Source organism: Xiphias gladius, chromosome 18 (assembly GCF_016859285.1).
Source record: "Xiphias gladius isolate SHS-SW01 ecotype Sanya breed wild chromosome 18, ASM1685928v1, whole genome shotgun sequence".
Lineage (NCBI taxonomy): Eukaryota > Metazoa > Chordata > Actinopteri > Istiophoriformes > Xiphiidae > Xiphias > Xiphias gladius.
The window spans coordinates 19,384,550-19,412,268 of record NC_053417.1 but is presented as its reverse complement, the minus strand read 5'-3'; the positions used below and the strand labels follow the sequence as shown (position 1 = coordinate 19,412,268).

General features: G+C 40.8%; 1 protein-coding gene across 6 annotated transcripts in view; it reads right to left on the bottom strand.

Annotated features, from left to right (window-relative positions):
• Nucleotides 1–1,798: 1,798 nt before the first annotated feature.
• The window catches only part of LOC120804345 (prickle-like protein 2), a 49,718-nt gene continuing 23,797 nt past the window's right edge, over nucleotides 1,799–27,719 (bottom strand). For 4 of the 6 annotated variants that reach the window (XM_040153759.1, XM_040153760.1, XM_040153758.1 and 1 more), the window contains 8 exons: nucleotides 10,790–10,974; nucleotides 8,123–8,236; nucleotides 7,858–7,995; nucleotides 7,089–7,292; nucleotides 5,717–5,903; nucleotides 4,893–5,047; nucleotides 3,985–4,786; nucleotides 1,799–3,896 (listed from right to left, as the gene is read on the bottom strand). In XM_040153759.1, coding sequence (XP_040009693.1) covers nucleotides 2,944–3,896; nucleotides 3,985–4,786; nucleotides 4,893–5,047; nucleotides 5,717–5,903; nucleotides 7,089–7,292; nucleotides 7,858–7,995; nucleotides 8,123–8,236; nucleotides 10,790–10,921 — 2,685 coding nt within the window. In that variant the 5' untranslated portion in view covers nucleotides 10,922–10,974 and the 3' untranslated portion in view covers nucleotides 1,799–2,943. The remainder of the gene's footprint in view (nucleotides 3,897–3,984; nucleotides 4,787–4,892; nucleotides 5,048–5,716; nucleotides 5,904–7,088; nucleotides 7,293–7,857; nucleotides 7,996–8,122; nucleotides 8,237–10,789; nucleotides 10,975–27,719) is intronic. The other 2 variants (XR_005709436.1, XM_040153761.1) reach the window with 2 other exon arrangements.

Sequence of the window (27,719 nt, the reverse complement as noted above, 5' to 3'; positions counted from 1 at the left end):
CATTTTATCCTGATTTTAATTTTGAGAATATGATGATGAAAAATACACTGGTTGTATTGTGGCCCTTTAACACCTCATGAAGAAGTCAAAAATGTATTTTGACATCCGAGTTTAATTTATTATCACTTGCTTTTCAATAATTTAATTTAGTTTATAGCATATTAAACTTAATGTGGCTGAAAATATTTTCGCTGACTTATTCATGGCTGAACAGGCAAGACAAAATCACATTACAGCAGGAAATACATTAATGGGTCAGTAGGTGACAAGGCCACACGTTGTGTAGGGTTTATGTATTTGTAGGATGAGGAGAAGTGCAGATTTCTTCTGATGATTGACAGCATGTCAGATATTGGCTTATCACAGAAATATCTATCAGCGTAAATGTCAGCTGATAAATAACAAGAAATTGCAGCACAGAAACGTCAAAGATATGTTTGAGGTTATTAGAGATCACAAATCAGACGGACAAGTATATTTTTCAACTGTAAAACATTGTGCTCTGTACGTATCGAGGTCACAGTCGTTAAAGGGGCACTCCACTGATTTCTGTGGCTCTGGAGGATTTTTGTCAAGTCTAAAAAAAATAACCCTGATGATGTCATAGTGATGTCATCAGGGTTATTTTTTATCATCTCGGTTTAGGCTTCGAGATAAAAAAAGTAAAACAGAAAGCCTGCATTTTAAGCTGGGGGCGTGGAAAACTACTCATACTAGGAACTGAAAGCTGGACTATCTTGGCTTCTGCTGCTTCAATTACGACCTTTATTTTTCATTCTCCATCTTTATGGAAGTGAAAAACTGAATCACTGGATTGGCCCTTTAACACATCTCAGGTATCTTTGTTAAAAATATTTATGCTTATGTTAAGACACAAATATCAAATTATATATTATTAACAGATCTTTTTTCTGTTACTGATGTAACTGATGTACCGGTCCAGTAAAGAAGCCAGTATCGGTTGGGCTCTAGTTTGATATCTAGCTAACATTAGCAGGCCGATAAATAATGTTTCCCAATTCCATGCTACATATGTATACTAATTGTATACAGTATGTCCTAAAAACTATATTTCATGCTGCTTGTAGTATTTAAAAAAAAATATATAAATATTTCACAATTCACACCAGGAAATGCTACAAAATATTCACCAACAGTCGTCAGCAAAACTGCAACTTTGAAAAGCCACTGACAATTGAACTTCACAAACAGAAAGCAAAAATGTCTTTCAAAGATTTAATACATATTTTTAGCCTGAAAATCCTGACTGAAATAGCTCAGCAACTATTGGATTGATTGCCATGAAATTTGGTGCAGACATTCATGGTTCTCAGAGGATGAAACCTACTGACTTTGGTGATTCCTTTACAGTTCCTCCAGCTTCATCATCGAGTTAAAGTTTTAATTTGTCCAATATGTGGTTTATGACTAACTACCTGCAAAACTAATGACATTCCCATTGGCCTCTAGCTGTATTTTTTTTTTTAGTACTTTTTTGCAGCTATGGTCAGCTCCTCCATTTCACCTGTGCATTGAATTGTGGGTCAGGAGACTTTTTCCACAGCAGACATTTTGGCATATCATGGCAGGAAAAGCACAGATGATGCTAGACTACTCAAAATGTCTGCTTTCTTTTGTCATTTTTCAAATGTGAACACACAGGACAGTCAAAACCTGCTTTCAAATAGTATGCAGTATGGATCTGGCACACAGCTAAAGCACACAGCCAGTCACGACCAACCAGAGAAACCAATACAACTTATAGATTAAAACTTCCTGGTTGTTCATTGAAGTTCACTTTATTTTCAGTATGAGACAACAACAACAAATTAACATGCAAATCTCCCTATCTCTACATCATGTTATACAAATAATGATTCTTTAGTTACAAAATATATAAATATTTAAGACTGTATGTACATAACATTTACATGACCACATCTATTACTTTATTAATTGTATTACTATATATACATTTAACAGGTATTATTCTTTAATATTATTATAATTATTATTTGCATTATTATTATTAATGTTAGCATTATTATTATTATCCTTAATCATCTATTGGTAACTCTCAAAAAACAAAGCATGTTGCAGAAGAGAAAACGGGACCATACCTGACGTTACTGTGCCTGAATGGTCAAGGAGCAGAGGCTGTCTGGCGCTCTGTCCTCGGTAAAGCATGGAGAGCTGGCTATGTAGAGCACAAGGTTCAACAGACTATTTGTACAAGGTGATAACAGGGCTAGTGAGCCAACACTATATTCCAGCAGCATTTGGATTCCACCGAGGTAAACACTGACATAGCTTGGAATCTAGCACGTAGCTTTCACTATCCCAACACAAATTCTGGTTTGTCCACATAGAATAAGTTTTACTGCCCAGGGCTTGGATCACTGAGCTATGACATGAACAGTCAGATCACTGCAGTTTGACCAGTGTTACTTCCCTTTTCCAACGGTAAAGGAATTGTTCAATCTCTCTGTAACATGGATACACGCACAGACACACACATACATCATGTTATTTACCCCGACCACAGTATATTTAGTTGTCAAATTCATCAGTGCTTCCTGGTACCATCATTGGAGTTGAGCTCCATCATTGTAAACATTTCTGTTGTGTTAGCCAGCTGAGCTTCCTCTTATGATTAGATCATTCTGTGTAGGTGTACACAAACACTACATGGTGTAGAGTTGTGTAAGTTCACAAGCACAAAAAATAGGCCTTTTTCTCTCTTCAACCCCAACACACACACACACACACACACACACACACAAAATCATACACAAACACTGTAGTCACTCTCACTGTCAAACTGTCTCACTCTCAGCTTCCCACTCCCTCTTTTCCTCCTCTCTGTTAAACCGTCTCCTTACCTCTCTCTCTGTCATCTCTTTCACTCTCCTGCTCATCCCTCACCATCTCTTTGCTCTATATCTAGGAAATTATGCAGTTTTTGCTCTTTCTCCTCTGGCGAGTGTGCAGCTGGCCATGAATCGATCCGTGCAGAGGTCCATGATGGCCACCCATCCCAGAGGGGCTGTAGCGATGGCGCAGCTCCTCGTTGTTGATGTAGCACAGCTGCACAGGCCGGGGGATTGGTTCCCCCAGGAAGTAACCCTCATCTCCCTCTGACTCGGAGGAAGAGGAGCAGCTGGAGCACCAGGGGTCAGCAGCCTCCATGTACCCATCGCCCCAGCACGGCCCACCCAGGCCCACATGTTGCCAGCCAGCATTCTGCAGGGTGAGATCAGAGGTGGTGCGGGGGCAGGGCCGGTGGGGCTGCTGTCTGTACCCGCCCGGCTCCAGACCAAACAACTCCCGAGCAGCATGACCGGAGGGGAAGCGATCGTAATCCTCCTGAACGCGGCGGTAGGGCAGCTCCACCATTTGAGCAGGCCGGTCTGCAACAAGGTGCAGGGCGTTGTCGGAGCGGGAACGACGAGAGCGTTTGTGGTGGCGGCCGCTGCGGTGCTGCCCGTTACTGTGGTTTCCACGATGGTGTTTGCGGCGTCTTGGTTGTAGCTGCTGTTGCTGTGCCATGGGTTCCTGCGCATTTATACGTCGGCGGGGCATTCTGTCGCTCATGGGAGCCATCCGCAGGTTTCCACTACTGCCCATCACCCCAACACGACCTTTGCTGTCAAAGCCCAGCGGCTGCGGGCCATCCCAGTACTGTAGTGGGTAACCGACTCTCAGTGGAGTGTACATGTTGTTGCTGTAGGGACGAGAGGAGGAGAGTGACTCTGTGCTGTGGAACTGGACTGAGGAGCTGAGGGTGCCCATGTTGCTCTTTTCAGACACATTCACACCGGAGTCCTTACTTAGGTCAGGCATGGAGAACCTAGACAAATGCTCCTGACGCTTACTGACCCCATCCAGAGAGTTACCTGGTAAAACCATAAATCTCATGTCACATTTCAGATTATACACCATCATATTATATTGTGTCATACAATATTATTTATATCACTATACCTGTAGCATTGGACATAGTGAGGGAGTCCATGGATCCACGAGGGGTCTGTTCTAGAGGAGTAAGGGGCTCATTGAAGCTCATGGCATTGATGGGGTTCCTCCTGGTCAGCGGGGGTCTGCCGTCTCTCTGGAATCCGTGCAGGCTGATGCTCCGCTTGTCTGAGAAGCCGTGGTTCTGGCTGGACATCTCATTGAAGCTCATCTGGGTGCGTAGCTTGTTGGGCCTGAACTCATCTTGGCTGTGGTGGATCCAGTTTTCATTAAAGGAGTGGCCCCTCAGAGCAGCCATAGGGGTCCTCTTGGCATTGCCTTGCTCTTTTCCCCAGGAATCGGGCCTCTTTCCTGGGTTGGAGGGATTCTGGGCTGGAGGATGAGCGTTTGCGTTGGGATTGAAGCCCTGCCTGGGGTTACACTGACCCAGCAAATGTATTGGCGTAGGGGTAGGGGAGGGTTCCCGCTGGGGGCCCTCATAGGCAGCAGGGACATAGGGCTCATCCCGGCTCATCCACACCTGGTTAAGGCTCGGGGCACGGCTTGGAGTGCGACTGGGTGTGCGGTTAGGTGTCCTGCTTGGAGTCTGGCTAGATGAGAGGCTTAAACGGTCCATCTGGACAGACAGGGGATCTATTTCGGCAGACAGACGGTCAGGCATGGGTGGAGGAGCGGATTGGCGGGTCTCAGCACTCCGCCGCTCCTGCTCTGCATTCCTACGCTCCTTTTTCCCAATCTTGGTGCTGTGGCGGGATTCACGGGAACGGGCGCTTTGGAAGGCCGAGTCTGAGGAGTCAGACTCATCTGGATCCTGATTGATTCAAGTAAAATAGATTGGTACACCTGTTTAACCGCTAATATGTAGAAATAAGGAGTAATCTGCAAGTAGATGCTAGCTGTATCTTTGGTCCCCTTACCTGACCAGCGCTGCAGGACCGTGAGCAGAAGATCTGCCCCTGCTTTGGCAGGAAAGGGCGGCCCAGCAGAGAGCGTTTGCAACGGGCACAGCAAAAACATTCTTCAGTTGCGTGCCAGTGCTGCCCATCATATGTCATCTGGCCTTGGTCAATGCCTTTGGTGAGATGGGAAAAACATAATTTTGGCATGTAGCATACCAGAAACAAGTTTATTAGTGAATACACTTGGAGGTATAGCTTTAACTGCATTTAAATGGTAATGTGATGGCAGTTATCTCTAATACTACTGTAGAAATGTTATTCTACAAAGTCTGTGCTGCTAATGAACACATGATTTTAGTTATTAGCCAGTAGGTGAAGCTCATTTTGCCTCTTAGGGCTGAAATGGAGTAAAAATTGTTGTATAAACAGGGCTTATTTTTCTGATAAAAAGGTAAACATTTGTGATTCTGTGCCCGTACATAATCACTCGATTTGTAAGTTAGCACAAATGCATTTCACCAGCCCTGCTCCCCAGCTTGGGGAAGTAATCATCTTTCACAGCTCCCATCTGGATACAACATAGGAGTATCCTCTGTAACACGCTCCTTCTCTGTTACTGGAGCTTGGGATGATAATAACCATCCACATCTCACTCCACTGACTCCACCTCTTCACAGCTGTGGCACACAGAGCTGATACCACCCACACTTACAATAAAAGGCTGTTAGAGGCTTTCTATGATGTTATGTGAGTGTAAGATAAACATGTCAATGTGTTTTGGTAACAGTTCATATATGTTAAAGCAGCAATGAAAGGAAACCTGCAGGAAATGTGCGCTGTACCTATGTGTTCTCCACATGCGTCGCAGTACTCTGCGTAAAGGGACTCGAAGCAGTTGCAGCAGTGTGGTCGTCCATCCTTCATGATGTAGCGCTGGCCGCCAAGGGTGGTCTCACACTCATAGCAACAGAAGTGCTTCATGTGCCAGTGCCTGCCCTCTGCCTCAGTGCATTCATCAGCAAAGATTATCTGCATGACCCAGACATTACAATTATCAGCAGAATTATTCTACATAGAGACTACACGAAGTTGCAGTTGAAAAAGGAGCAATGAATTTTAACTGGTTTTAAAGTAGTTTTACACCTAATGGCAAAGATGATTTTTAACTGTTGCTGCTGATGTTTGGGGTACCTCAGGGCTTTTGTCCCCCTCTCAGTTTGTTTTGATGTATAATTTCAGAGATTTGAGAAAAATCAGAAAAATAAGTATTATTTTGTGGAGCAGAACTGTTTTTCTCCCTCTGATTTATCCTGTGACCTTACTGAGAACCACTGGACTAAACTACTTCAAGTTGTTGTCACGATTCATCTCTGGGCCCTCTTGTTTCCTCCAGTACAGTTACCCATACCCACCTGATCACCTGTTTTCCATTCTTAATCACCTGAGCTTCACTGCCCACTTACACACCTGTTCCTGATTTCCCTCATCTGCCCCATATCACTGAAATGGGTTTGTCCCAGTGTGGTTCCCAACATGCCTGCTACCTGTAAGCCTGATTCTCTTCAATCAATCTACTAAGTTCCTTCACTGAACTTGCCTGCCTGTGTACTAATAATATGTCTGTAGTTTTACTAATTATGATTTTGAAGGTGGAACCACTGCCCTTAATCCAATAACACTGATAATCTAGACATCCTTTGTGAATGTCTTTTGTGACATTCACAGGAGGATGTTGCCAATTTTTTTCAAATATATCAAAAATTATTGATTTCATAGCAAACTTCTCTACCTCACTATCTTCTAATATTGCCAGCTGGCAGAAATCTTGGTGTCATATCAGATAAGAGTGTGATATCAGTCATACAGAACTATTTATGAGTTAAGGGAACTGACAATCTTTGTAGAAAAAATGAAAATGGACCCCTAGTTAAATAAAAATGGACACCTGCACTACTACGTTTTACTCCAGTTTAAGTAATCAAACCTTACTAGACTTCAATTAGTGCAGAGTGGCTGTGGCCAGAGTTATTATTGTTTTCTTAGGCCTGCTTGCCACAACATTATGGTTAGAAAACAAACAGACTTTCTGAGAAATGGCAAGAATCCTGAGACATCTTTTCTCTCCAGACCAGTTTCATCCACATCCAAATCTCTGGGCTATGAACCATTCAGCCATTTCCAACCCTGAAGGGCTCCGGGCCCAGACAGGCGCACCTCATCACAGGCACAGCAGCGCGGTTTCAGCCTCTCGGCATGGTGCCGGCCACAGTAGATCTTGCCATCCTGGTAGAAGTAGATGAGATCAACCAACAGCTCCTCACACATGCTGCAGACAAAGCAATGAGGGTGCCAGCATTTTCCATGACCTGCCCTTGCAGCAAAAACCACAATCTCCCCTCCATTTATCTGACCTCCACACTGTAGGAGAGGAGAGGAGAGGAAAGGGAACAAAAAGAAGATAAATGAAGAGAAAGAAATTGAAATGAAAGGAAATGAAATAAAAAGAGGAGAGGAGAGAACAGAAAAGGGAATAATTGGAAAGTAACAGCAAAGGAATTTAAACAACAAAAGAAGGAAAGGAAAGGAGGACGGGAGAGGAAAGGAAAAAGATAAGAAAAGGAATTGAAGAGAAAAGTAAAAAAGAAAGGAGGAAAGAAAACAAAGGAGAAGTGATCGCAGGATCAGGAAAGGAAAGAAAAGGGATAAAGTAGGGGTGGGAGAGGAGGCAGTGAAAAAGATAAATACAAACTAAGATTTGGAGAGGGAGGGTGAGAAGATAGTGCTTGAAATAACTCTTCAAGATTGAAATGTTTTCTACTTCATATCTGTGTCATCTATCTGATGGGACATCAAACAGAAGCCCAGGCAAGCAAAACTGAGAATAAAATTTAAAAATGGGCAAAAAATGAAATAGAAAAAACGCTTATAGGTTGTTGGGTTGTTGGGCCAGTGATGTGGTCAGTGGGGCTAGTTGTTGGGTTACCTTATCACAGATGGCTCCATTGATGGTGAGGGGGAAAGGGCGGACGTTGCCTCTGCCCAAGCTGTCTTTCTTCCTCTGGTTACTGAAGAGCTTAAGCTCTCGTTTCTCCTCCTCATCCAGCGCATTACAGTAACGCACCTGAAAAACACAGTGCGTCATCATGACAACTAGAATGCTTCCAAACAACTGGAAGTTATGATAAAAGTGATAAACTGTTCATGTGTCTGAATGATAAAAATTTGCTTTGAGGCTAAAAACTGTGTACCTCGTTGTCATGTGGTGGCAACTGGTGAAGAAGTTGCTTGATGCGATATTTCTCTCCAGGGCTATTTATGTAGGGGACCTTCTCCTCTGGTAAGGAATTATAATACTGATGCACCTGAAACAAACAAACATCAAACATGTGGTTGTGATAATGCCTTAGATTTACAGTATTCAAATATTAAACCTGCATTCACAGATTTTCTGGGCCACTTGCGGGAAGGGGAAACAAGCTACAAATAACACTGACATATTTATCACCTTATAAAATTGACATAGCAAACTTCTTAACAAACAGCTGCCTATTAACACATCCAGCAGATATGGAGCAACATTATTATTCATGTGGAGTCGTGTTTCTGGACACTATAATTCTCTGTGGGCTCACCACCGGAGGCAACACTGTACAAAGAATCACATGATCTGTTGTTAATATAAAAATACAGATAATAGCAGCTTTAAGTATAATATAAAGCTGACATACACAGTGACATCTGAATCGCTGTGCCCATTATGTTGGGTAAAAAGTAGGGTAGTTTACATAATCTACATAATCTATCATTAATTGATGGTGACAAACCCTCCTAGATGAATCTGAAATTACATTCAAATTAATTTCTCATGGTCTCCGTGCCCTGCACCATCACTGCCCGTGGAAATCGGTGTATGGACTTGCGAGTGTCCGGCACAATGCGCTCAGTGCTGCTGCAGAGACACAACCTTGAGCAGCCTTTAATTTTGCAACAGCTATTATGCTTGTTGTTTAAGGGAAATTCCAATGACCCAAACTGCAATTAGAAATGGTTCTGCAGTAGGACCTGGTAACTGTGGCCTGAATCTCCTTTTGTATTTGCATGTTAGCGGGTGAAATAGAGAAAACTTTGACTGGTGCTTGAGAAGTAAACACTCACAGAACAGGAAGCAGTCTTGTCACTTGTCTCTGATTTTCAGGAAAACGGCCTGTGACACAAAGTGGTCTAGTGTTGCTGAAGCTGTTGTGATCCAATTTACGTAATCAGTGGGGTGGCGAGTGAGAGGGGAAGGAAGGGCGTCTCTGAGTGCTGCCCCTCAGATTCATTATAACATACCCACTTATTCTACGGTGTGGAGAGTGACACCGAGCCGTGTGGCAGTTTTGCAAGTCAGGGTCATTTGAGGTGAGGGACTTTTCTGCAAAATCTGCCCCTTCAAATGAGAGGAGCTAGGAAGGAGAGGAAACAGGTGAGCTTTAAGGGACAAGTACTAGTAAACTATAGGTTTTGTATGCTAAAATCTGTTTGTGTAAAGTAACCAAAGGTGTCAAATAAACGTAGTGGAGGTTCAGTATTTCCCAGGATTCCAGGATTTCGAGTTCTGTCGGCTCAGTGAATTGTACTACTTTAAACGATGATTTTCTTTTTAAAATGTGAGTCATACATTGATGGCATTGTGCAGAGATAAACCAGAAGTGACGGGCTTAAAAATCACTCCATTCAACTGCATTAACAAAAGCAACAGGCTGCTACAATTGCCTGCAACTCCTGTTGGATGAGAGAAGCTCCAGCCTCTTGCAGCATCCTGTCATGATGGCTGACTGGTGAAAATGACTGTTATCAGCCCAGCCTGTCATCTGTTAACAGAGCCCTGGGAGGCCTGCTGCATTAGAGTGCTGCTCTTACTGAAGAAAGACAGTGTTTATACCCAATATAGCTGAACAGAACCATGTTTATCGTATGTCAGAACTGACGAAACAGACAAAAATAAAAATGACGAGGAAGAATCTTCCTCGATGTGCGCAATTGATGACATTAGCTTGGTCATGCATGCAATTAGAAGCCATTTACAGTAAACTGCAAATGAGTCCAGACAGGAAAACCTGAAACCTACGTGCATAAACAGAATGCCACACATTATCATCCCAACATTCACCGTCTCAAATTACTTCCATTACTCTGGGTTTAGATTTGCAAGGGTACACTAAAATGCAGAACAAGTTGAGGCTTAGTATAGCAAAAGCACCATTAAAAGGAAAATAACAATACACACATAGTTACAGTATTTAGAATGTATCTCATATTTTTAGAAATAAGTAATCATATACTTGATGGTGATCAAGGAAAATGCTTAATGCCATTCAATTCAATATATAATAAGTTGACTGATACACAGTCTCACTCATACAGAGTGATTCAGACACTTTCTTAATTTATTCATTGATTCACATCAGTTCTGCAGACAGAGCAATCAGCTCATCAGTATGTGGTTCTTTTTCAGGGTTCAGGTTATAGTTGTCATTCTGTCAGATTGTGAACTTGGTTCCTACGCAGTGTTAGCTTTAACACTGAAGAAAACAGCTGAAAAATGTCCGTACCATTAGTCTACCATGAAACGCGTGACAGCCATGTCTTATCCCCCACGCCTCACCCCAACCCCAAAGACACTTAAGACACCATGAAGGGTATTTCGAAACAATAATGATCCATTGTCTTGTTTTGACACAGGTGCCACAGATACTTTATGGTCAAAATAATTTAATTTTTCTGACGGATTTGGTTTAATTCGATGTGGTCTGGCTGTTCTGGACAAAAATAACCATGCTAATGAGGCACTTAGTAGTGACAGGAGTGAGGGGGTGTCAATGTCCCAGTTGGATATCTGTAACTTGCAAAAACAGATTGTCGAGCTTGAGCACCTGTTCAGGACTGAGGCCCGGGGGTACCCAGGCGTATTCCTCCAGCGCACATCCAGAGTCATCATCGGAGGTGGAGTTCCTCTGGAAGTCGTACATCAGCTTGGTGATGGTCTTCTCCATCTCCAGAGACATGGCTGTCACAACATGCTCCTCTACCCAAACTGGTTCAGTGGACACAGGTATTCCTGTTGAGGAAAAACATTTTTTTTTAACATTTTACAGGCATGTAGAATATTTAGTGAGCCACCAACAAGAACAAGAATGAGCTCTGATTACATCTCACGGCTTGCTATTTTGAAAGCTAATGAGTGGAGAGATAGAGTCAATTAGTGTGAAGTGGAAGGAGATGATTGTGGTTTCTAACAATGTCAATATAAAACTAAAAATCCATAGTGATTATTGAACTTGCTGATGTTGTTTTAACTCAGTCAGAGTACAATCTGATCAACAAGGTCATGCCGGTATGGAAAACTGAGACGGCCAATGGATGAGCTGTTTTTTTCTGTGTTTGTAGGTTACACATCAAGGTCATAGCAGTTCACTGACAAAAACAACACTTTAGATGGGCGGTGAGAAAGTGTAAACAGACCACTTATTCAAAATGATTGCTCCCAAGCTATGAGACAGGTCTTTTCTGGCCGTTTCAGACAGCAACGCTATTTCCTGCAGATTAGAAATCACAGAAAAACAGAGCTTAAGCAGTGACCAAGCAACAGCAGACATTTCCACAGAGTAAGCCAGTGAGTCAGCCTCCATCCAAGCTGAGCTAAGTACTGTTTATCTCTCAGAGATGGGTGCTGTTGATTTCTTTGTGAGCAGCGATTGCAGGTATGTAACCTTGAGCCCTCTAGCCTGGCCCGAGGCTGTTCTTTATCAGAGTATGGACGCTAGGTGAGAGTGGGCCTACTTGGAAACCTTCGGCCTGTTGCACCAGCTACGCTTCAGTTCACATGTGACTTATGTTGGCAATATGAAATCAGAGCAATGATCTACAGAAGAACCTAACAACAGTTTTAACTACATTCTGGCATTATTATAAATTTCACTTTCCTACTGTATGAGTTGTCAATAGGACTGGCATTTGTTTTAATAGCATAACCTTTATGGTGTCAGAATTCCCTCCATTTTTTATTGTCAGTATTAAAGGAATATTCAAACCCTTTGGGGATAATCACCTGGGTTTTGTTCATTTAGGAAATATGCAAAGCCAGAAAGTTCACTATGACTGGACCGGAGAAGCTGTTTATGTTCACTGGCCCAGCTGTTGGTCATTAAGAAATGGCTCCAATCCTTATAACCAAACTGCTCGTTAAGCAACAATGTCAGTGTTTTCTATGTTTACACGTGTTAAATACATGAGAATGTAATGTAGTTATGGCAGCTTTGGAGATGTTGGATTGCACTTTTGGTGGAGCTTGGCGAGGAGTTGCTTCCAGTATTTGTGCTAAGCTAGGCTAAACATGACAAAGAATTGCTTCTGACCAGAGATGAGCTCATTCTCTAACTCCAGGTAAAAAAATCGAATTTTTCCCATAAGGTCAGAGTATTCCTTTCAATAAATCAAGTTTGCCTGATGAAGGTGTATGACCAAAATGTTTAACAACATTTTTAATGAGAGAAACTACAAATTCAGACTAACAATAAAGTAGCCAGCTGGTTGTGAGCGGTGCTCACCCTCTCTCTTTCTACCTCAGTGTCAGTAAAAACATTGTGAAGCACGTGAAATTCATTTTGCACACACACTGTCAGAACGAGGGAATGACAGCGTCCCTGTGTGCACCGGCGCGCCGATTAATGGTCCCTTCTTATTTTGATGTACTGCAAGTTTGTGCTGTGCAACAAAGACACAGTTTAGTGTCAAACAGTTTCAGTGTAACATGTCGTCTTTACACCCTAACTTTTGACTGAATGCACATTGAGCTGGTACAGAAGGCTGCGATGAGTGTGTGACTTTTTGACGTAATACACATTCGCCAGGCCGACTGGTTAGTCATAACACACTCCTCTGTTCTTCCCCAGCAACACAAGGGGAGAGGAAAGACAAGTTGTGAACTTCTGTTTCCTGGGGGAGGCATACTTTTGGGTAATTCATGCTTCAGCAGGAAGTGGTAATATATTTGGGGAGAAAAGAAATATTTAACTTTTCTCTTCTTTGTTATTTTCTACATTTTTGTAATTTGGTTGCTTCCCTGGAAGTGATTTGTTAACATGCCTTTGACATAAACAGTCCAGCATCATAACAGAGCTTTACTCTGACAACTGATGGTTGAGTTTGCTGTCTATCTTGTAGCAAATTACAGTAAATCATGTACTGCAGGAAAACCAGTTTTTTGATTTAATGCATGATCGCAATTGTTAGTAGATGGGACTTCATGTCCCCAGAACAATGTGCTTTGTTGGTGTTAATTAAAAAAAAAAAAAATCATTTTATCAATATTGAGAATCAAGGGAGAAGAGGAGACACTACTATAATGAAGTTCATAAAGTCCTTTGATTTAATGTCATCAATGAAATCTATATATTTTTAGCAGAATGTGTACTGTTGAAAAAAGCATTGAAATATCAATTGAAAACCTCACTAAAGGTATATTATTAAGTGATGGGTTTGGTGCACAGCTGTTAAAGGATCAGGCTCTTGTAATTAACAATGTGTAAAGGTCTACAACAGACCTAGGCAATCATGTGCCAGGGAGGACCAATCGATCCACTTTCAGCCAGATCGGAGGAACTAATCGCTGAAAGCACCTGAAAGAGTGACTGGTTGGAATAGAATGCTGCAGACTCTCTGCCCTCTGAACATGTAGTCTACAATCATTACAAAAATCTCTTAATCTGTCTTGACTTTCCTCAGTTTTCATTCATTAGCCGACCCTTAGACCACGATGAGATCCCGATTCAAGTCAGTGATATCAGAGCCACTTGCTGGGTCAGATGACACTGAATGGATAAAGTGAAAATATCGGATTTGTTTCAAGAGGAAAGGGGGACCACAATGTGCCAAATCTTGTCTTCTTGTATTTTATGACTTCAAGCGACAGAGCGACAGTGATGTAAAGAGGAATGATAACGTCTCTCTGCTTAGTCATATTGTATGCATGCAGGGAAAATAGCAATAATTCTCTGCTGATTATTTCCTTGATTAATTGATTATTAGTTTAGTTTGGCCTGTAAAATATTCAATAACATTGAAAAATTGACATTCACAATTCACAAGACAGGGATGTCTTCAATTTGCGTGTTTCCTCCGATCGGCAATCTAAAACCCAAACCGAACTGCTGTATATGACAAAGAAAAGCAGCAAAGTTACTCTTTTGAGAGGCTGGAACCAGAAAATATCTGGCATTTGGGCTTGAGAAATGACTGAAACGCTTATCAGAATAGTTGCTGATTAATCGACTAATTATTGCAGCTCTACAGGCTCAGATAATTGCATGAGAAATATTATAGCCTCTACTGATGAAGCTCCTGGCCAACTGTAGCTGTAAACACAGTCAACACAGAGGCTTGTTACTCTCTTGATTCACGGTTGTGCCATAGACTTTCCCTTTCTTAATCCTTAATTTTACATAATTTTGTTTAAAATTCTGACAAATAAAATGTAGGAGATTTTCAAGGTCCCTTAACAGTATCCAGCCTACTGTCCACATCCGCACCTTTTGGGATTCACAACCTTAAATGGTTGAAGTTTTTAAACACTTGGGAACCCGGGCTAGATACAAGGCTCACTTTGGAACATCTGACAAGCAAAGTGAACGTAAAAATTGGATTTTTGTATAGAAACAAACCATGCTTTTCCTCTGCTAGTCAAAAGAACATTGTACAATTCACAATTATGTCCACACTGGATTTTGTTGACATTGGATATATGCATGCCTGAAGATTATACAAGACTGTGCATTTGAAATTTGTCTTGTAATTTCTATTCTTACACTGATTTTTTACTTGTGTGTGTGTGTTTTTGTGTGTCTGTGAATATTCTGTGTTTTGAAGCTTAAACTATATGCATTTATTTCTTGCACACAGGTTGTCTCTTGAACAAAGGACCATGATCTTAAGGATACTTCCTGTTTAAATAAAGGATTTTAGAAAGCATAAAAACGTACTAAAAAAGATGTTCAGTGACTTTGAAATGTTCTTGTATCAATTTCCTGACTAGTGCAACACATACAGGTGTATTTGTACTACAATCACCTGAAACACCTTGACTACACACAAATGATCTCCATTTAATTAATTATGTGACTTTGTAAAACCTATCGGCTGCGCCAGTGATAATTTCGGTGCGTCCTAATTATGCACACAATTATTTTACATTCGTAATGAATTCAATCCCTTTGTAGAGATCTGCTTTCACATGAAGGGTCTTTTGCTGTTGATCAGAGTCAGAAAAGCTATGTTCAATCTTATTTGATTCAATGTTATAAAACAATAAAACACGAAAACCTCCTAGCAGGGGGTGAATTCACAGTTTGTCAGCCTTTTTGGGTACCTGATGGATGATGGACAGAGAGATTTTGTTTAGTTACTTAGAAATGTAATTATCTGACAGTGATGCGTGCTATTTTAACCATGCAGAGTGACTAGTATACAGAGGAGAAGACAGCTCATCTAAACTGTACCTCAGCGAGGCAGCAGTCAGCCAACTGTAGGTCATTTGGAAAAACTCTGCAAGTTGCCATGGCAACCGATTGCTGCGCGAAGTCCTGAACAATACACATTTACTAGTGTCGGAAGAAATGTATGATTTAACGGATTAAGCAAAGATGAAGTAGAAGCAGAGAGAGGCCTGTAATATATTTCTCCTTCGACTACAATCTTCTTTTGAGAATCATGAATCTTCCTTTCAGTTTTTTTTTCTTACATACTATGGTAAGGTTATGTAATGGATAATGTTGAGGGCATGTCATGTTTTACGGATCATAAATCATCACTGAATCTGAATTTAGTTTTTCCATAATTTGCCTCCCCTTCAGTTAGATCCAATTGGCAGTATCTTAATTTGCACATAAATTAATTGAGATTAATCAACATGTCTGTGCCAGAGGAGAGAAGATCTTCATCCCAAATTGAGCAATTTTGAGAACAAAGAGAAGAGGCTCTGCGTATAAATTCACACTGGCTCCGATTTCAGCAAGAGAGGATACTCTTCAATACATACGGTTTCTGAAAACAGGAGGAGAGACTAAAAAATGTAGAGAAACAATAGATAGGGGGCTGTGGATGCAGTGTTAAGAGCAATGCGTTTCCTTTTTCACGTGTCATGCTTCACCCACCTCCCTCCTTCCTCCTCCCATCCTCATGTGCCTCTGACAGGCTCTGTGTGGGTGTGCATGAGAGAAAGAGAAGAGAGAGGGAGTGAGGGAGAGAAACAGCTCTTATTTATGTAAAAGCTGACATGAGAGGAGGTGCTCGGCTGAAGCACAGAGCCTGACCAAAGCTCTATTAACTCTTCAGAGGGTGAGAGGAACACCAGTCACAATCAACAAAAGGCTATCTATGACACTAAAAATAATGAAAAAACAACTTTTAATCTCCTTATCTATTACCACTATACAGTATGTCAGCAGTAATTACAGTTTCCCTTGTCTGACAAATTCACGTGCCTCTGTATATTTACAATTTGACCCTTTAATAACTGATAGCCTCTATGGCAGACTTGGGCTTATCACGCTTTTCATTGATATTTCAAATCAACAAGATTACCTGGTGTTTTGAATCTAATCACTACATTAGATGTTAGACATTAAAATTTTAAATCTGAAAAACCAGTGGAGTCGTAAATTGAATGTATTTACTCCTTCATCCACTCTAAGGTGCTCAAGTCGAACAAAAGGGATACTAATCATCTCAACGCATTTCTTGGTTTCGCAGCTGATTTAGGCAATTATTTCATTGCAAACATGCCTGTTGTGGACCCAGTAATGTGGCAGACACAAATGTTCAGGACTCATGAAGGCTGTTAAACCGTTTACTATGTGCATGAAAACACCTAAAACCAGATGCAACAGATACATATCATTTACTCCTCTCTTCTGTTAATAGCAGCACTTTACCACTTTCGACTCCACCTCAAAATTTTCAGCACATCCGATGAAATATTAAAGCCAGAGTGCAGTGGGAGGTTTGAAGATTTTTACTCAATACATTTTCTGCCCACCCTATATGTGTAGTGGTTAAGCACATGCTCCAAATGTTAAACAAGTGGCAGTGGTTTAGGTTGCCCCCAGGCCCCCTCTGTAAAACATCAAACACTTCAACAATATCCTTTTGGGAGAATTGTGCCACACAAATACATGATGTGACAAAATACATGCAGTAAAGGTCAGGCACTGAAAAATTGAAATGCATAAATATGTTTTGGAATAAGCAGTGTAGCCAGGTGGGAGCCTGAGAAAGCAGTTGTTTTTGCTGTCCTGCTTTGAATCGTCCCATGTACCCTGTCATCAGCCAGGCCTTATTCATTTAGTCATTCATTTTACAGATACTGCTATGGCAATAAAATTATCCAGAGATACCAAATGATGAATCCAAACTGCAAAATTGAGAGTACAAGAAAAAACCGGAATCAGCCGCTCATATATGGCGATATTTGTTTAGCTGTTGTGCACATTTGCCTGTAATACAAAACCAAAACAGCTCTTTCTAGTTCAGACATGCTTCTCTCTGCTCTTTCAACATACATGATGAGGACATGAAACATTGATAATCTGTGCCTTTTTGTTCACTAATATTCCTCTAATCATTGTTAGAGCGCTTCTAATCAGAATTATCTGCCAAAGAGCTCTTTACATCTACAAAAAACCCTGGAGGTGTTTTGAAGTAGGACTGGGATATTTATCAGATCATGGTTTTGCTTTTACAGAACAGAAAGGTAGATTAAAGCTGATATGCTTTGGTATCCATTTATTAATATTGGATCCCATCAACCCATGTTGTGATCCTGCATGCTGGCTCACAGGCTACAGTATGACACTAATTTGTTGGTTCATCTCATTCCTCACTTATATAATCAGCTGAAACAATCAATTTCACGGGACAACAGATGGAAGAAATCTGGCATTATCCTATTCACCTCGATCAGTTTCCTGATGCAAACGGCTTTCGAACTGCTCAGTGGGTACAGTTGGGAAACATAAAACATACCCAAACATAAAAGTACAGTGATGAAACTTGAGGTTAAAACATGGATGATATTCCTATTGAAATCAGCCATAATGTCATGTCCTTTCACAAAGATTTAAATGAATTTCCACAGATTTACAATGACACAACAAAGCGCTGTGGGGCAGGACTGAAACAGTAACCTACTGCACCTCTAATGCTAGTGTGTGAGCCTCCCTACTGGACTTACGAAAGCCCAAAATGTCAGCCCTCTGCCTTTTTCCCCTTCCCCTGCTGAACTCACAGTTATCGCTGATTAATGATAAAGGGTTATAGACACACATTCACATACACAAAAGACTGCCTACACACACCCACACCTCCCAATGCTCAAACTTCCAGCTTTTCTAGTCTGTCCCCCAGTGATGGGGGAAATTATCTCATGCAGCGGGGAAGGAGTGTGTGTGTTCCCTACAGTAAGCCCCTCGCCATGCAGTCAGGCTGGTTGAGTAAATACAGTAACCCGTGCCCAACTCTCTCAGATATACACCAATCAGCCAACATTAACACCGGTAACTGGTCTTAATGTTGTGGCTGGTCGGTGTGCATCCATGTAATGAGAGAAAAACTCAATAACAGCATGGCAATTGAGCAACCGGCTCAACATGAAATATGTTATTCGTTTATCTAAATGTAGGAATACAGGTGCAGCGGATGACAACATAGTTTGTGTGTGTGTGTGTGTGCGCATGTTGTTGTGTTTGAGGAGGACATAATATACAACTAAAGGTAAGAGATTTCTTTGTCAGATTAGCTCTCACTGAGAAGGAGTGGGAAAATTCTTTTAAAAGGCAATCTTTCAAGCAATTTCAGTGTTCTTCATTCGTCCATCTTGTTTCTTATCCTAATGTGCACAGAGGGGGAGGTGTGTGTGTGTGTGTGTGTGTGTGTGTGTGTGTGTGTTTGATGGCTCTCTGAGGTCTGCATGTAAAATCATTATCAAGGACCTACTCAAAAACCGAAGCCAATACGCTGTTAGATCTCATCCCCTGTTAGAAGCAAGGAATCACTTCCCTCTTCAACAACACAGCTGTTCATTAGCTGATCGGTTCTGATTTGCTGTCAATACGCCATCAAATCCAGAATTATGTAACTCTTCATTTCAATAACAAACAGCTCTCTTGTAGCGCCAATCACCTCATAATCCAATTATGAGGATTAAATTCTTACTGCAGCTTATTTGGATCAGGACTAACAAGAAATTAATTGAAAGGGGTTGACTCTATAGGAATAAAGCTCTGTGGTTCAGCTGGCAGAAGAGACTGAGAAAAGCTCAGAGTGGGTGAAAATACTGGTGATATAATTGGGAACATAACACACACTCAAATTGGCCATCTACATTACTCATGCAGTGGTGTCATCAATAGCTGGAAGGACATAATTTTCATGTGCTGAAGCTGTGGACCCCAAAGGTACAGGTAAATAAACCAAAATGCTTAAATCAAACCAATTAAAGCACAGACACACACACACTACTGCTCGTGTCCCTGATGTGCTAATTGCTGGAGGTGTGTTCCCGAAATCCAAAGTAGGACTCTCTTACCTACAGATGCACAAAAGTTCACAAGGACCTGAAAAGCTGTAATTAAAGGGTGACACATTTTCTGCTCCTCTCCCACTGTGTGGGATGGCCTGAAATAGAATTGCAGGGTTTCAACAGGCAAATCGCACTCTACACTGCTGCACAGGCACAATCCTGTGTCTAAGTGAGGGAAATGGATACTGCGTGTGTTTATAAGCCTCCCCGTCTCTGTGGGAATTTCACCAAATGATTTGACAGGCAGCCGTGATCAGGTATGATGACAGGGAAGGCCGAGGACCAGTGGGCTGCCACAGGAGACTGTCTGACATGCACACACACACACACACACACACACACACACAGGATCAGTTTCCAGACAGAGTCCATGACCTGTGTGAGCACTGTTGGGCTGGGCAGCGTCGCATGTTCTCCCTTGAATGCTGCTGGTGGTGATTCACAAACTGAGGCTTTTTCCTGTGGTGTTTTGCTATTTACATCATTTGCCTGGGGGTGTAATCTTTAATATGGGGCCATTATTATTCGAAAGAGCCTTGTGTTGTGGGGTGGGGGTTGAGTGTGTGAGGGGCGGGGGTGGGGGTGCTACATGTGTGCTATAACTGTGCAGGCGTGTATTTATTCGTCCGTGGATGTGTATGTGTTAATGTGCCTGAGCGAGTATGTGTGAGAAAGAACAGCAGAGAGAGTCTGTTGCTATGCGTTTTTGTTGCATGTCCTCCCACCGGTCTTCACACGAAACATCATGGCAGAGAGGAGCTGAACACATACAGCTGAGCCATTTTCCAGTGATCAACAAGACTAGCAGTAAAAGCACTGAGGGCCTCAGCGTAGCATTAGAGGTCAGACATATCCCTGAGTCGTCTTGATGTGGTGAGGGACAAGGGCTTGAACCCCCTAAATTGCTTGCTGTTCCGCCAGATTGCTCTATTACTTTGATGGATTCCAGGGTTAGAGCAACAGGGAAGTCACTGCTGTGTTTTGTTGTTGAATCAAAGCACTATGTTATTTTCTCGGACTAACCCCTGGTGAAGAGTTATGCTATACGGCTTAGTATGTCACTTTTGAATTACATAATGGCTCAAAAACTAGGTGCACGTAGGACTGAAACGGTTTTCTCCTTTGTAAATAAAGTAATTTGTGGGGTTTCCAAGTAGAAACCATCAAACAATGTCTCGAGTTTTATGGACTAAGTTCTCCAAATTAAATGACAAAACATGTCATTAGGCGAGTTTCCATCCAAATGCATCATAAAGTTTAACTGAATTTTGAAAAATCTGGCAAAAGAAAGTGCAAATTAATGTGCTTTTCCATCCACTCCCATTATGTCAATATTAGGAGTTGGTTCGTCAAGATAAATAGCGCTAATGTGGTGGCGCTAATTTTCCAGTCGGGTGCCATTAAAACCATTGCAGAAGAAGGCAATGAGCTAATGTATTTTAAAGAGCAGTAAAACCTCAAACTGTGACATCAATGTAGAAAACATGTTAGAAATATGGTATTTGTTTTTTTCACGTGTTAATGTGAGAAATGTTATAGATTTTATATTATTGTCTGCTGCCATTTCCATCTCTTCAGTTGACGTTTAGGTCACATGCTTCATGTACGTCATGCTTTATCAACTAAGTCTGTCTCTGAATGTAAGAAACAAACAGTGGTCTCCCGATTTTAAAGTCAAACATTTTGTTGACTTGCTGAAACGACTGATGCTGCCATTCTGCTGGGGAGGATGGTCTCTTTCTTTGCAAACCTGTCTCCTTGAAATTAAGTTCCTATACAACTAAACTGCAACAGCAATGATGTTTTGTAGGACACGTAATTAGGACCAGATCATGTTTTATATAAACATAATGAGGATATACAGATGGGAAAGTGGTCTCAGACTTTTGAACCCCACTGTATTGTTAACTGACGTTTTTGGCAAGCTGCAAATATGTTGCTACTGAACATATGCATTTGTAGGAGAACCACCTCCTGGCTGTTCTGCAGCTATTTATAAATGTAGCCCTTCTTTCATTCAAAAAATATGATGCATCTGAACATAATCCAGCCAGCGATTACGTATCCTACAAAACCTATTTTCTGTTGCAGTTTCGTTGTATAAAAACTAAATTTCTAGGAGACAGGTTTGCTTCTTTGAAAGCTTTATTGGCTTTTGAAATCTGTGCAGGCAGCACGAACAACACTGCAGTACAAATATTGTATGATCCTGGGAGAAACTTGGTGCTATATGAATATGCGCCGATATAATTCTGGTTCATGTTAAAAAGTAATTACATTATGTTAGTCCCTTTGTCGGCAAGTATAATTGCATCAGTGTTATTTTGTAACCTACAGCTTCGCTCATGGGTTACGTCCAGCACTGATAATGGCACACACGTAAAACACCAGTATCCACACACTCCTACTGTGATAAATTATAAAAGAGGTCATTTAGGCCTAAGTAGACAGTAGATGTCTTTTCTGACATCTAAGACTGATAACAACTTGGCTTCGATGTGACAGCACCGTGTGAATTTTACAATCTCAGCACTGTCTCCAGAAATAATGTTGAGAATATCAATATTATTTCCATAATCTCTCTTTTACTGGCAGTGAACTAGCTGCAAATTTAAAAAAATTTTTTTTAAACCAACACAGAAGGGCTGACAAATGTGTGGATGCTGCCATATGGGAAGCATTTACTGCTCTCCATGCATGTGTAAAGTGCTGTGCATATGAAAGAGACATCTTTTGGTGTTCAGTCTGGAGATGAGCTGTCTGAGCCCTTTACAATGTTTTGTACTGCTTTGTCAGGTACCATGATAAAGTATGAGTGGTGCAGTGGAGAATGGAACAAATCTCTTCCTAAGTATTCACACCATATCTTAAGAAATATCAGATGGGCCCAAGGGGTTTGAAATGGGCTGAGCATTGGCTTAAATATTGTTGTGCAGTGAAAACAATGGTGTGAGTCAAGAAAAAAAGGTCTCTTTAGAACATCCACGACCAACAACATCTGTTTGCCACTGAAGCCTTGGGATTAAAGAACAGAAATCCAACACTGACTTTGTAGAGTTGAGTACAAACCGAAATTCAAAAGAGTGGCGAGAGTAGCCACTGAAGGAATGATTCATTTGACACCCTTCATCATTGCTGTAGCCTTTTTTGAAAAGCAGTGCTTTTGTGCAGCGGCGAACCAACAACGGACATGTAATGACTCACGCCAGAGTCGTTCCAAAGCGAACAAAGAAATATAAATTGACTGTGACAGTACAAAAGAAGCAGAAAATGGGATGGGACAAATCCATCAGATCTCAGTAGATCGAGTCAAAGCCTCAAAGATTCTGAAAAGAACAAATCTGTGTATGTACAGTTAGATCCATAAAAATTTGGACAGTGACACAGTTTTTGCAATTTTTCCTCTGTATACCACCGCAGTGAATTTGAAATGAAGCCCCCAAAATGGGACTGAAGTGTAGACTTTTAGCTTTAATTTAAGGGGGTTTAACAAAAATATTGCATTAACTAGGAATTACAGCCATTTTTATACATAGTCCCTCATTTTTAGAGGCTCAAAAGTAATCTGGACAATTGAAAGTCAGTTTCATGTCCAGGTGTGGTCTTTTCCCTCATTTTTTCATGACAGATTAAGCAGATAAGAGGTCTGAAGTTGATTCCAAGTGTTAAATTTGTATTTGGTAGCTGTTCATCGGAACTCTCAATATACAGTCCAAAGAGGTGTCGATGCAAGTGAAGGAGGCCATCATTAGGCTGAAAAAACAAACAAACCTATCAGACAGATGGCAGAGAATTTAGGAGTGGGCAAATCAACATTTGGTACATTCTTAAAAAGAAGAAACAAACTGACGAGTTCAGCAACACCAAAAGGCCTGGAAGACCATGGAAGACAACTGAAGTGGATATTCGCAGAAGTCTTTCTTTGTTACAGAAAACTCCCTCTTGACATCTAGCCAGGTCAAGAACAGTCTCAAGATAGGCATATCATTCTCAAAGTCTACAATCAAGAGACGCCTTTATCAATGTAAATACAGAGGGTTTACCACAAGGTGCAAATCACTGGTAACTTCAAGAACAGAAAGGCCAGATTACACTTTGCCAGAAAACATCTAAAAAAGCCTGCCCAGTTCTGGAACAAGATTCTTTGGACAGATGAAACCAAGATTGACTTGTACCAGAATGATGGGAAGAGAAGAGAAGTAAGGAGAAAGAAAGGAATGGCTCATGAAATATTATATTTTATATATATTCTAATATAATATTTATATTATATTATATTATATTATATTATACTATATTAAAATATATATAATATAATAATAATAAATAATAATAAAATATAATGATATAATAGTATTATATTCCTCAATGGCCAAGTCAGTCACCTGACCTCAACCCCACTGAGCATGCGCTTCACTTAGGGCAGAAAGACCCGTGAACAAGCAGCAACTGAAGGCGGCTGCAGTAAAGGCCTTGCAAAGCCTCTTAAGGGAGGAATATCAGCATTTGGTGACGTACATGGGTTCCAGACTTCAGGCAGTCATTTATTATTGTATGCACCCCCCCCGAATTAAAGCTGAAAGTGTACACTTCAATCACATCTTGATTCCAAGTGTTAAATTTGTATTTGGTAGCTGTTCATCGGAACTCTCAATATACAGTCCAAAGAGGTGTCGATGCAAGTGAAGGAGGCCATCATTAGGCTGAAAAAAAAAACAAACCTATCAGACAGATGGCAGAGAATTTAGGAGTGGGCAAATCAACATTTGGTACATTCTTAAAAAGAAGAAACAAACTGACGAGTTCAGCAACACCAAAAGGCCTGGAAGACCATGGAAGACAACCTAAGTGGATATTCGCAGAAGTCTTTCTTTGTTACAGAAAACTCCCTCTTGACATCTAGCCAGGTCAAGAACAGTCTCAAGATAGGCATATCATTCTCAAAGTCTACAATCAAGAGACGCCTTCATCAATGTAAATACAGAGGGTTTACCACAAGGTGCAAATCACTGGTAACTTCAAGAACAGAAAGGCCAGATTACACTTTGCCAGAAAACATCTAAAAAAGCCTGCCCAGTTCTGGAACAAGATTCTTTGGACAGATGAAACCAAGATTGACTTGTACCAGAATGATGGGAAGAGAAGAGAAGTAAGGAGAAAGAAAGGAATGGCTCATGAAATATTATATTTTATATATATTCTAATATAATATTTATATTATATTATATTATACTATATTAAAATATATATAATATAATAATAATAAATAATAATAAAATATAATGATATAATAGTATTATATTCCTCAATGGCCAAGTCAGTCACCTGACCTCAACCCCACTGAGCATGCGCTTCACTTAGGGCAGAAAGACCCGTGAACAAGCAGCAACTGAAGGCGGCTGCAGTAAAGGCCTTGCAAAGCCTCTTAAGGGAGGAATATCAGCATTTGGTGACGTACATGGGTTCCAGACTTCAGGCAGTCATTTATTATTGTATGCACCCCCCCCGAATTAAAGCTGAAAGTGTACACTTCAATCACATCTTGATTCCGTTGTTTCAAGTACATTGTTGTGGTGTACAGAGGCAACATTACAATAACTGTCATTGACATCAAATACTTATGTACCTAACTGTATGTGATGGTCTGAATCTGTTGCAACTGTTCCCACTGAATCACTTACGCCTCTATGACTGGAAAACCGGAATTACAGGCTGAGAGGAAATTATATTCGGCAGCTACCGGTAAGAGTATAATTACATATGGACAGGTGGGTGCCAACATTATCTCTGATGTAGCCTTTTTTTACTGGCCTCTGACCCCACTCAAGGTGCAATGGGATGCTACAGAAAAGCTCACTGGAGTTCACCAAAACAAACACCAAGTTGTCTGTGTGGCTTAATGAAGAATGCACTCAGTCACAACTGATAGCCATCACAATGCAACAAGTGCAAAAGACAAAAAAAACAAAACAATTTTGGTCTGTGCACAGAGGTGATCAGTTACCATTAGCCTAAAAGCCATTCAGCTAACAGCTCAAAGCTGTAGACATTATCACAAAACATAATTAACTAATGAGAAAAACCTATTGGTGAATCTGTGCGGCTGAATAGCAATGACAAGATGTCGCACCTAAATAGGTTAGAGCACAGCACCAGGGACTGTGTGTGTGTGTGTGTGTGTGTGTGTGTGTGTGTGTGTGTGTGTGTGTGTGTGTGTGTGTGAGTGATGGGCTGAGCTGGGATGGATAAGAGGAACAATTATGATACCCGCTCATTTTGTGATAAGAGCTGCTTCTGAGCTGGAAAGAGAAATAAATATATTAAGCAGCTTAATTGCGGGCAGATAACTGAATAAGATTTGGTGAAAGAAAAGACAGAAAGTGAGATGGGGATTATGTAGAGCGATATAAAAAGAATAAAAGGATAACAATGGAGGTGAGGAGACAGGGAGTCCAAGGGGAGAAGTGTCTGTTCCTGATTGAACTACAAATAGAGCCTTGAAGTTGCTAGGTTTCAAATTTAAGTGCAGCTTCAAAGCTGTCTGTCTGTCTGTCTGGGGCAAAAAAAAGTGGGGTCTAACAGAGTTTACACTTAGACCATTTTAAAAGCTACTTAGATAGTTAATAAATAAATAAATTTAACATGAATCTATATAGATGTTAAAGCTAATTATTAATGTAACTGTATAACCACCTGAGATAGAGATGTCAATATCTCTCTTTTGAGGTTTTATGGTTGGAAAAAGAAAGATCAAAGATACAATTAGCTGCTCTGGTTATAAATAATTACATAACTTCAAATTTCAGGTTCAACAAGTTCTTGTCAGCAAACACTGACTTAGGCAAATTTGCTTAGTAGTTAAAGATACAATAACCCAAAAAAATCGAATGACAAAGTCATATGTGAAGGTATAATATAGTATCCTGAGCTAATTGAGATTCATTAGCCCCTTATTGGTTTCTTAACATTGAAGCTCTTGTCCAAAGGCAATGAAAGAAAAGCCTGTAAGAAAGATTACACACAAAATGGAAAACTCTGTATATGTTGTTGGATTAACAAGTGCTATTAAATCACACCTGTTATAAGAGTAAAAGGTACTTAGCTTCTCCAAAGTCATTATTGGATGATTTAGGGCCTGCCTGTGTGATGTGCTGCGCACGCCATGCATGACACTGCGAGCCCAAGAGAACGGGGGAATGTCCCACTGTTGGAAAAATCATTAGCTGAAACCTCAAATTCAATTACCTCCTTGGCACTGGATCTCCCCTGATGGTCCTCCAGAGATTTTTGTGGCCAAAATAGCTCCCATAACTCCCCCACTTTTGTGAACTCCCCCGCTGGATGAGAGGGCAGGCATCGGAAGCCGCCATCGACAGAAGTAACAAAATCAGAAATACTCGGAGAAACACCGAGGGAGCTAGCGGGGAGTGGTGAAAGTAATCAAATACAAATCAAGCCCAAAATCAAGGGCAGCATGATTTGTTGTGCCACAGGACTGAGTGATCACACAGCTGGATGGGACGCAAACAGAAAGATGTTGCAGTTTCTCACACAGTGGTCGCCACTTCAAAACAAACCCACACATCACACAACAGCTGAGGAAGAAGTACTCAGATCTTAAGAAAAAGCAGCAATTCACCAAAGTAAGATTATTCCATTATAGGTGAGCATTATCAGCAAAATGTAAAAGCATTTGTTCTGCAGTAAAATGTCCACCTACAAAGGTTAAAAGACAGGTCATGAGATGCTTAATGGTGTTGGGAGGAAGAAATATAAATGTTCTGATGCACAAATCTGTATTCATTTTCAACACTTTTATTTAATCTTTGACATATTAGATAATTAAAAACTGTAAACCTAAAACTATTATTTAACTGAAACCATATGAGAAGTCTGGAGGGTAAAATGTCTCTGTGGCAGAACTGCTAACAACTAATAGACAACTGAAACATGAAAAGACAGTGCTTTTTGTAAGGGGCAGGGGATAAGCCGAAAAGGCTGGGAATCACGGGTTTAATCTCTAAAAGTGTGTTGTATTTTATAAGCTTATCACATTTTTGTGCATAAAATCTGAAAACGTCATTCTTAACTATAGTGGTCAGATAAATGTAGTTAAAAAGAAAAAAAAAAAAAGTAAAATATTGCCCTCTGAAATGTGGTGGAGTAGAAGCAGAAAGTATGTGCCTCTCCTGTATGCGCCTGACTTTCCAGAGTCCACTAACGTTGTCTTT